The sequence below is a fragment of the Diuraphis noxia genome, unplaced genomic scaffold (genome assembly GCF_037042655.1).
Source record: "Diuraphis noxia isolate RWA-SAM2 unplaced genomic scaffold, SU_Dnox_SAM2 contig0002, whole genome shotgun sequence".
Lineage (NCBI taxonomy): Eukaryota > Metazoa > Arthropoda > Insecta > Hemiptera > Aphididae > Diuraphis > Diuraphis noxia.
The window spans coordinates 218,238-229,569 of record NW_028301712.1 but is presented as its reverse complement, the minus strand read 5'-3'; the positions used below and the strand labels follow the sequence as shown (position 1 = coordinate 229,569).

The window sequence follows — 11,332 nt, the reverse complement described above, 5'->3', positions numbered from 1 at the left end:
ATGGCTTCAAGCGGCGATGAAGCACGAGCCAGGTGGTTGGTCCGTCAATGCGAAGTAAAACGCAAGGGTTACATGAATAAAATTCGGTCAGTTTACGATTTGGCTATCCGTAGTGCGGAAGATACGTCGGTAGTGCCTCAATTATTAGTTATGGTAGAAACACTCGATCAGTTGTTAGCGTCATTCACCATTGAAGATGAAGCGTTTTTAAATCATTTGATGGATTTGGACCGGGACAGTGAATACCCCGACATGGAGGGCGTCGAGATGTTCAATTTGGTTTCTTTTGCTAAGGCAACAACTAATCGCTTTATGCAATATTGCCCCGATCAAACTATTGCGTCCACGCACGGCGGTTCACAGGCGTCGCTGAATGATGTTGACCAGAATGTCCCAAAATCAGACGAGCAAGCGGTTCCTGACAATGTGGTTGTGGATGTGAACCCAAGTGAAGTACGATCTAACAATGCAGGTTCTCTCCGATCTAATAGCGTTCCAGTCTTCAAGCCTGCCCGCCTGCCCGAAATCCCGTTGTCCACGTTCGAGGGTGACATTTATGAGTGGATAACTTTTCGCGATCGTTTTATTACATCGGTAGATCGTCGAGAACATTTGTCAAATATTGATAAGTTTTATTACTTGGTGGGATGTTGCAAAGGGGCAGCCCGAGACGCTATCCGCGGAATTCCGGTATCAGACCATAATTACAAGTTGGCGTGGTCCACTCTTGAGGAACGATTCCACAAACCCCGTCTGGTTGCATGTTCCTTAATTGAAAAATTGTTAAGTGCACAACGAGCTACCTCAGAAAACCTACCCGAGTTGAACAGATTATTGGTGGTATTTGATGAAGGTGTGTCGTTACTCGAATCCCTGAATATACCAAATTTAGGCGATTTTATATTATTTTCAATAGCTTCACGGTGCTTACCTATTTACAGCATTAAATTATTCGAAGCGCAATTATCCAACGGTTTCCCTACAGTAAAAGATTTATTGACGTTTATAAAATCACGTGTGGCCATATTGGAATGCATTCCACGGGAGTCTACATCGAAACAATCAAACTCTCACAAAGTTACTAAGACTGCGTCATATAATGCGAGGAAGCCGCCGCTGCACACTTCTATGGTTACAAGCAACAACCCGCCCAAAGCAGCACAGTCTTGCAAATGTTGCAAGGGTACTCATGATCTAACGTCATGCCCGAAATTCAAAGGTTGGACGCAAAAGGCGCGTAACGATTGGGCGCGAGATCAGCGGATATGCTTTCGGTGCCTGCGCCCCGGTCATTGGGTAACCAAGTGCAAATCCTCGAATGTATGTGGTCAGTGTTCACGATGGCATCATTCGCTATTGCATTCAGTCGGATCTACAGCGCCTTCAAAGGAAGAGAACTCCTCAAAGGAGGGACAATCGGACATTGCCACCCCATCGTCATGTCTTGGTCAAAATACATCGCCTTCTGTTATTCTTGGGACAGCGCTCATCCACATGCCTGATAATGTCGGTGTGATGCATACGGTGCGAGCGCTTATCGATTCAGCCTCACAAATTAGTGCAATTACCTTGGAGTGTAAAAATCGTTTAGGACTCCAGATGCGTAGATGGACAGCTCCTGTGTCCGGTCTTGGTGGTGTTTCGGTACAAAACGTTCTGGGAATTGTCCATTGTCAGGCCCAACCAAGATTTTTACCGGATCCAGTCTTCAACTTCGATGCGTGGGTGTTCCCGTCAATTACGGCCGAGATGCCACAGCATCCATTGCCACATTCAATTGCAGAAAGATACAAACACCTTGCTTTAGCTGATCCATCGTTCATCAATCCTGGTACTATTGATGTTTTATTAGGTGCGGATCTGTTTGCTCAAATTCTAAACGGAAAGCGTGTGTCGGTTGGTGATGCTTTTCCGGTGGCCTTCGGAACCGTATTTGGCTGGACTGTCATAGGACCGGTCCCAATATCGCTACCTAAGGTTTTAATATCATGTCACGCATCATTGACTACATCGGTGGAAACATTGCTGGAGAGGTTCTGGGCCCTCGAAGAACCAGACGCAGCACCTGAAAAATTTACGCAAGAAGGACAATGCGAATCTATATTCCGTGACGGATGTACTCGTGATAGTTCGGGTCGGTTTTGTGTACCACTTTTGTTCCGTCATTCCATTTCCGGTGACACATTTCGAGGATCACGTGCCTTGGCTGAGAAGCGTTTCGAGCATTTGGAGAAGAAATTGGCCAATGACTCTTGTCTTCGGCGATTATATTGTGAGTTTATATCTGATTATCTGACATTGGGACATATGTCCCCAGCCAATTCCGATGGTGACTACTTTATCCCCCATCATGCCGTCTACCGTCCTAATGATATCGATCCGAAAATACGTGTAGTATTTGATGCTTCCGCGAGGTCGTTTTCGGGTGTTTCTTTGAATGCTCCCGGGACCGAAATTACAACGCGATGTTATGGATGTTTTGTTATTGTATCGTGTCCACCGTTTTGCCTTCACAACCGACATAAGCAAAATGTACCGTCAGGTGTCCGTGCTTCCATCACATCGGCGGTATCAACATATATTGTGGAGATCGTCGCCCGAACAAAAGTTGCAAGCATATGAGCTTAATACTGTTACTACGGAGTCAACTGTGCCCCCTACCTCGCGATCAAGGTACTTTAGTCCATTGCAGAGCAAGACTGTAATAATTTTCTTTTTGTAAAAGAAGCATTATTATATCAAACATACGTGGACGACATCTGCGTTGGTGGTGACACGGAAGATGACGCCCTTTCCCTTCAAGATGGTCTTATTAAGGTTCTAAATTGCGCTGGTATGGATTTGAAAAAGTGGGCCAGTAATACGCCCGCCATACTTGATAAGGTTCCTTTCGAGGACAGGACATGCGAACCATTGTCGTTAGATGATTCTGCTGGCATCGGGACGAAAGTATTGGGATTACAATGGTCTCACCAAGAAGATGCATTTGTGTATAACCTTCAACCCGAACAACACGTCTCCACGAAACGCGGTATTGATAGCGCGGATGTTCGATCCGCTGGGACTCTTATCGCCTGTCACTTTTTTCGCTAAAACATTGATCCAACGTGTGTGGAAAGCCGGGCTTTCGTGGGATGAGCAACTGCCTCCAGAGATTGCGGAGCCTTGGCGCAAGTACGTTGTTGACCTGCCCAATCTGAAATGAATCCGCATCCCTCGATTCTTAGGCACACGCCGAAACATGCAGTGTTCAATATGTGGGTTTTGTGACGCGTCGTCAATCGGATATGCTGCCGTGGTGTATCTTAGAGCAGTGGATTCGTCGGGTCGTTCTACGATTTCGTTGCTGGGAGCACGATCTAAAATTGCACCAGTGAAGTCAATTACCATTCCACGACTGGAACTCTGTGCGGCCTTTTTGCTCGCTCGATGGATGGCTTGCCTGATCGTCACATTAAGCCTCAAACTACAGATCCTTGACGTACATGCTTGGTCGGACTCCACAACGGTTTTAAGTTGGTTAAAGTATCCACATGATTCATTTAAGGTATTTGTATCTAATCGAATTTACAAAATTCATTCTCTCGTGCCCAATTGCCAGTGGCATTATATAGAATCAGCCTTCAACCCAGCGGATTGTTGTTCACGGGGACTTACTCCGTCAGATTTCATTAAACATGATCTCTATTTTAACGGTCCACCATGTCTGTATCTGTCATCTCAACAATGGAACCAGTATACACCGATTAATACCACCGATCAATTGCCTGAATTTAGGATTCAATCATCGAAGGTGTTGGTTATACAAGAAGAATTTGAGTGGTATGAGCGTTTTTCCACTTATGTTCAAGCAGTTCGAACCACTGCCCGTATGCTCCGGTTCATCACGCGATGCAAAAAGCAACCAGTTTATAATGGGTATCTATCCCGGAAAGAGCTCGACCAGGCAGCACTCCTGATTGCGCGGTCGTCGCAACGTTTTCATTTCAGTATGTTGATCCGTGAATTGTCGCAGGGGCAAGCGCCCTCGGCACGACTATTGGCGCGTTTGCGTCCGTTCCTCGATAGTGAAAATTTAGTACGAGTTGGCGGTCGGTTATCAAGATCGGATTTGTCTGATAACCAAAAACACCCATTGCTGCTGTCAAAGACTTCACATTTTTCTGTCCTATTAATTCGGCATTGGCATGACATCACAGGTCACAGTGGTCCACAGATCGTTTCTTCGTTGGTTGGTCGTCAGTATTGGATATTATCGGTACGCACATTGATCCGTACGATCATTAGCCGATGTATCACGTGCGTACGCATTACGGCCAGAAACCCTCAGCCAATAATGGCGGATTTACCATCTGCACGAGTGACAGAATGCCATCCGTTTGCGAGGGTCGGAGTGGATTACGCAGGTCCCTTTTCAGTAAAAGAGAACCGGCTCAAGAAGCCACGCCAGTACAAAATGTATATTGCCGTTTTTCTGTGTTTCACGGTCCGAGCGGTACATCTAGAGTATGTATCAGATTTGAGTACCGAGGCGTTTATAGCAGCATTACAGCGGTTTGTGGCTCGCCGGGGTCTGCCTACCGATATTTACAGCGATTGCGGTACGAATTTTGTTGGGGCAAATAATCTACTTCGCACTCTGGTCAATGACCCATCGTATCGCGACCAACTGACAGCTAGTGTTCATTGTACGTGGCACTTTAACCCTCCGGGTGCCCCTCATTTCGGTGGTTTGTGGGAGGCCGCAGTGCGCTCATCCAAAACATTGTTACTTCGCATAATGGGGGAGCACACCTTCACAATCGAAGAATTTGGAACAATTTTGTGTAGATGTGAAGCCATTTTAAATTCTCGGCCAATTACTCCCGCTTCGTCCGATCCCGCCGAACTCGAATGCTTAACTCCAGGCCATTTTCTGATCGGCAGACCATTACTTGCTGTCCCAGAATCGGAAATTCCAAATGAAACGCGTCCCTGGGTACAGCGGTGGAAATTGGTCAATCAATGTGTCCAAGCATTTTGGCGTCGTTGGCGAAATGAATATCTTCAAACGCTCCAGATGCGGAGTCGGTGGCTTGATGACGTCCCCAACATAGAAGTGGATGATATGGTTGTGATAAAGGACGCTCAAACACCGCCTTTAAAATGGCGTATGGGCCGCGTGATCGAAGTATTACCAGGCGCTGACCAGGTCGTTCGAGTCGTTCGACTCCGAACCGCTACAGGTATCCTTACCCGTCCGGTGGTAAAGGTTGTCAAACTTCCCCCTTTTGGTTTTTTTTCCTCCGTCACTGACTCCTCCACACAGTATACATTTTTTTTTTTTTTTTTTACTAGGCACTTCGCTTATGATTCACGGAGGAAAGTGGACATGTATTATAGATAGATGCCAGAGAAAATTAAGGGCATATTGAAAATATTGTATTTATAAGCCCTGGCATTTGAATTGTATAATATTTGGAATTCGATAATTTTTTTGTATTATTATTTATTTATTTATTTATTTATTTATTTTTTTTTCTTTCGTTGTATTATTTTATGTTGAACCTTCCGGGTTTTAAACCAATTTCATCGGTCAACACGGGTCCAATGTCACCCAGTCACTTACAGCAGCCTGAAGTCGTCGAGCTAGCATTGTTTTGTAGTAAGACGTGCACGTCTTACTAGGGGGAGGATGTCGGATATCGCCTTTATCGATCGATCACCGGTCATTAAGATAGTCGAGATCGTTCTAGAACCTTCTAGACTCCCCACTCGCCACTCGTCCGCTCGTCCATTATCTTTACCGGGGTGTGACGGTGTCACCGGCGAGCCGGACATGAATAGTAGTTGTCGCCCGACATTCGTAGTCGGATAGTTGTCGCCCGACATTCGTAGTCGGATAGTTGTCGCCCGACATTCGTAGTCGGACAGTGGTCGCCGATGTGAAGGTGCTAATAAATGCACAGCAAAAGGCCTTTCATTATTATTATTTGCAACGTGTAATATTTCAACCGCGTATCAATTTATATTGACACGCGTTGTTTGTTGTGGCGTTCCGACAACGTTGGATTTGATCCATCTTCCTTCCGTTATTTGTGCGGCATTTATGGATCTTTTATACACTCTTATACGAAGACTTCATTCATTGTGCCAGATCGTATGTATGTACTCTTTGTATCGGTAAATATATTAAATATTGTATTATTTGGTTAAGGCCATCAAGGTCTCATGTAAATTTATTGAATTAGTTCAGTGTATAGTGTAGTATTATTTGATTATTTATTATTTTGAATAGTACGGCGGCGCTTTGTGCCCGTATCTAAAAACACAGTATTTGCGTGTTCTTTATTTATTTATTTTTTTTTATTATTCAATCTCCATTATATTTGCAAAGTGTCCTCTTTCTTCCTTCGTGGATTGGAGCAGTACCTAGGAGGTAAGTTTTGAATACGCCGTGGTAAGGTATACGCCACAATTATTAAATTATTTAAATGTAGCCGGATCGGTCGATGGCTCTGGGTCGACAGTAAAGGTTCGTGCCACAGTTTTTTTTTTTTTAGGAACTCAAAAAATTGAAAGCGGATATTAAAATAAAAAAATCATCCTACTTATTTGAATCATGTTGAATATAATATTAACATAAGATTATACCTTATACATATTTAAGATGCATATTATAAATCGTGTAAAATTAAATAATTATTTAAAATTAAATCAACTTACGTTCAACTATAATAGACAGAGAATAACCGATAATAATTAATAAGTGTATAATATATTTTATAATTATAAAATGTTCATCTAATGTTATGATTAAAGTGGAAAGTCAAATGATTTATTTGAAATTTTTGCAATGAATTTTCAAGTGGTTCAATAAAATATAAATTTCGAAACATAATAATTAGGGTAGAAAAATCATTTGAAATTAATTTGAAATAGAGTTCTTAGTCATAACATATTCATACTTATATGTCTACTATCAGGCCAAGCATAGAATTAAACATTATAAATACGTAGTTTAAGGTTATAATTTAATTATAATAGATTATAACTGACGGCTTTTTTTTTAGATTCTCGGAAAATGGAATGCAGATAATTAAAAAAAATCACACTAATCATTGAAATTATTTTGGATATAATATAAACATAATTTAGATGCAAATTATAAATCGTGTAAAATTAAATAATTATTTAAAATTAAATCAACTTACTTCTATCTATTATAGACAGAGAATACCAGATAATAATTATTAATAAGTGTATAATAATTTTTATATTTATAAAATATTCATCAAATGTTATGATTAAAGTGGAAAATCAAGTGATTTATTTGAAATAGAGATTTTAGTTATAACATATTCATACTTATATGTCTACTATCAGGCCAAGCATAGAATTAAACATTATAAATACGTAGTTTAAGGTTATTATTTAATTATAATAGATTATAACTAACGGCTTTTTTTTTTTAGATTCTCGGAAAATGGAATGCAGATAATTAAAAAATATTACACTAATCATTGAATTTATTTTGAATATAATATAAACATAACATTAAACTTTAAATATATTTAAGATTCATATTATAAATCGTTTAAAATTTAAAAATTATTTAATATTAAATCAACTTACCTCGGACTTTTGTAGACAGAGAACACCCGATAATAATTAATAAGTGTATAATATATTATATTATTATAAAATATTCATTAAACGTTATGATTAAAGTGGAAAATCAAGGGATTTATTAAAATTTTTGCAATAAATTTTTAAGTTTATCGGTAGAATATAAATTTCGAAACATAATAATTAGGGTAGAAAAATCATTTGAAGTTAATTTGAAATAGAGTTCTTAGTTATAACATATCCATACTTATATGTCTACTATCAGGCATAGAATTAAACATTACAAAAACGCAAATTTAAGGTTAATATATTTTGATTATAATAGATTATAACTAATGGCTTTTTTTTTTTAGATCCTCGGAAAATGGAATGCAGGTAATTGAATAAAAATCACACTAATCATTGAAATTATTTTGGATATAATATAAACATAATTTAGATGCAAATTATAAATCGTGTAAAATTAAATAATTATTTAAAATTAAATCTTCTTACTTTCATCTATTATAGACAGATAATACCCGATAATAATTATTTATAAGTGTATAATATTTTTTATATTTATAAAATATTCATCATATGTTATGATTAAAGTGGAAAATCAAGTGATTTATTTGAAATAGAGATTTTAGTTATAACATATTCATACTTATATGTCTACTATCAGGCCAAGCATAGAATTAAACATCATAAATACGTAGTTTAAGTTTATTATTTAATTATAATAGGTTATAACTAACGTCTTTTTTTTTAGATTCTCGGAAAATTGAATGCAGATAATTAAAAAAAAATCACACAAATCATTGAAATTATTTTGGATATAATATAAACGTAAGATTAAACTTTTAATATATTTAAGATTTATATTATAAATCGTGTAAAATTCTAAAATTATTTAATATTAAATCAACTTACTTTGGACTATTGTAGACAGAGAATACCCAATAATAATTAATAAGTGTATAATGTATTTTATATTTATAAAATATTCATCAAATGTTACGATTAAAGTGGAAAATTAAGTGAATTATTTGAAATTTTTGCAAAGAATTTTCAAGTTCATCGGTAGAATATAAATTTCGAAACATAATAATTAAGGTAGAGAAATCATTTGAAGTGAATTTGAAATAGAGTTCTTAGTTATAACATATTCATACTTATACGTCTACTATCAGGCCAAGTATAGAATTAAACATTATAAATACGTAGTTTAAGGTGGGTACAGGGTAGTTGTCAGAAAAATGATAAGAATGTTTAACCACGATTTATACTAGTGAACCAGCAGTGATACCAGCGTGAAAAAAAAATCATCGCAATAATAATCACAGCCTACATATAGACATCACTGATGACAAAATCTTTACATAGTATTTAAAATGTTTTGACTTTTTAGCACTATACGTCTTTAATCTTTACCTCAGATTAAATAAAATTATGTAATAAATAATACATTTTTTAATACATTTAACAATTGTGGCATTTGTGAATGTTAAAGAATTATTAAAATTGAATTTTTAGATTTTACAAGATGGATTCGACATAGATTGAATTTGTTTGGAATTTAACCATCCAAATTGTCATCAGCAAATTAGCTGTGTTATTTTGAACCTATAAAAGAAAAAAAAACAATTCTTAAAAATTTTAAATGTTAATTATAAATATTGAAAAAAAAATTTAACGGGTACCAATGAGTGATAGCAATAATATGTCTCTCATTCTTCATAAATATAGCATATTTGTACATATTAAATACAATATAACATGGAGGTAAAATATAGAGTAAAATTAATTTTTATTACTGGAGATTCCCTATGTAGAAGTCATAGTATAACATGGAGTAAAATAGGTTTTTATTATTGGAAATTTCCTATGTAGAAATCATAATAACCTTTTCATAGTTAATCATAAAATATAACGAGTGGTATATAGTTGTTAGTACCACCCAAATCCATTTTAATTTTACAAGGTTGGCAACACATTTGTTGTCGTATAACCATTATATTTAACCGTCGGGTAACCACTCTTATCATTTTTCTGACAACTACCATTTTCCGGTTTAAGGTTATTATTTAATTATAATAGATTATAACTAAAGGCTTTTTTTTTAGATTCTCGGAAAATGGAATGCAGATAATTAAAAAAAAATCACACTAATCATTGAAATTATTTTGGATATAATATAAACGTAAGATTAAACTTTTAATATATTTAAGATTTATATTATAAATCGTGTAAAATTCTAAAATTATTTAATATTAAATCAACTTACTTTGGACTATTGTAGACAGAGAATACCCAATAATAATTAATAAGTGTATAATGTATTTTATATTTATAAAATATTCATCAAATGTTACGATTAAAGTGGAAAATTAAGTGAATTATTTGAAATTTTTGCAAAGAATTTTCAAGTTCATCGGTAGAATATAAATTTCGAAACATAATATTTAGGGTAGAAAAATCATTGAACTTAATTTGAAATAGAATTCTTGGTTATAACATATTCATACTTATATGTCTACTATTAGGCCAAGCATAGAATTAAACATTTTAAATACGTAGTTTGACGGGGTCCCGCGTAATAGCCGTTTGAAAATCAAACGGCCTTTGCTCGATAACCCGCGCTGTCACTTCTTTGTTCAACCCATAGACATATAAAATAACTAGAAAGCCGACTGTGAATTACATTCCCCTTAAGAAGGTTGAAGTCGGGACGCCATATGCCAACAGGCCAATGTTTACATAATAACTCAATAGATAACATACCTATATTTATAAGTGATAATAAATAATAATTCAAATAATGAAAAAACGAATTTCTTTTCATATTCTATAGTCAAAATGTCAACTACAAATTAAATTACATAAAGTAGTAATAAGTACATAATATACTACAGTACAATTATTTATATTAATTTTGTTATCATTATTAAATATTCTTATCAACTATGCGATTTTGTAAACATTGCCTTGTTGGCATATTATGGAGGGCGGCGGCTGACTTCAATATTATCCCGTAGTCGGATATCTAGTTGTTTTATATGTCTATGGTTCAACCGCCAATCGACGACGGCCGACACCGACACCCGATAAGCGTGCCTGGAAATGTCGACCGCCCGTACGCGAACCGGCTCGTAGACAGTTAGTTCTATGACTGCGCTTGCAGTGATCACCACATCACACCCATCGTCCTCGCACGTGTCGTACCACCCCCCGCACTAATTCTTTTTGTTGTTCTTTTCTTTTGTTTTTGAAATATACGACAAACCACCGCATCTCTGCGACATAAAAACGTTAGTGTTTATTTTTTTCTATTTTGTCAAACAACTCCACCACATTCATCCTCGTGGCAACCGTGCCAGGACCGCCACAAATTTGGCTCCCCGAAAAGGAATCACCGGTAAGTGAATACTTGGTATCATTTACTTACCACATACTACCCCCCATTAAATTCCTTGTTGTGCAACTTGCGGAAAATTCCCGATCCCATACGACGGAAACGTGGTTCGCCTGGAAAAACCCGGCGTTACGTAACATAACCATAAAGCACGTAACGACCGACCGGCTACGCCGCCCGACTTACGGACGCACCGATTTTCAGCGCGCGCGACACCATAAACACACACGGAGTAGGATAGGTAGGAACGCTAGAGCGCGACAAGGTCACACAACCACCGCCCAGCACCACCACCCGCAAGCACCCAGGACAAAAATACATAAAACC

The 11,332-nt window shown here is 37.3% G+C and overlaps 2 protein-coding genes across 2 annotated transcripts; both read left to right on the top strand.

The window, feature by feature from the left end:
* On the top strand, window positions 1-2,622 carry LOC149057899 (uncharacterized). The gene has a single exon (XM_089221159.1). It carries the CDS (start codon window positions 1-3, stop codon window positions 2,620-2,622), a length of 2,622 nt encoding a protein of 873 aa, XP_089077285.1.
* A 619-nt stretch (window positions 2,623-3,241) lies between these two features.
* Window positions 3,242-6,216, top strand: LOC149057898 (uncharacterized). The gene is made up of 2 exons (XM_089221152.1): window positions 3,242-5,225; window positions 6,197-6,216. Exons 1-2 carry the CDS (start codon window positions 3,242-3,244, stop codon window positions 6,214-6,216), a joined length of 2,004 nt encoding a protein of 667 aa, XP_089077278.1.
* The last annotated feature ends 5,116 nt before the right edge of the window (window positions 6,217-11,332 follow it).

Bases quoted from the DNA above. Each gene is read 5' to 3' on its own strand.
- LOC149057898 (XM_089221152.1), top strand. From the start codon at position 3,242: ATGCAGTGTTCAATATGTGGGTTTTGTGACGCGTCGTCAATCGGATAT. The intron at 5,226-6,196 runs GTATCCTTACCC...TATTTGGTTAAG, and splicing joins TCGACTCCGAACCGCTACAG to GCCATCAAGGTCTCATGTAA.
- LOC149057899 (XM_089221159.1), top strand. From the start codon at position 1: ATGGCTTCAAGCGGCGATGAAGCACGAGCCAGGTGGTTGGTCCGTCAA.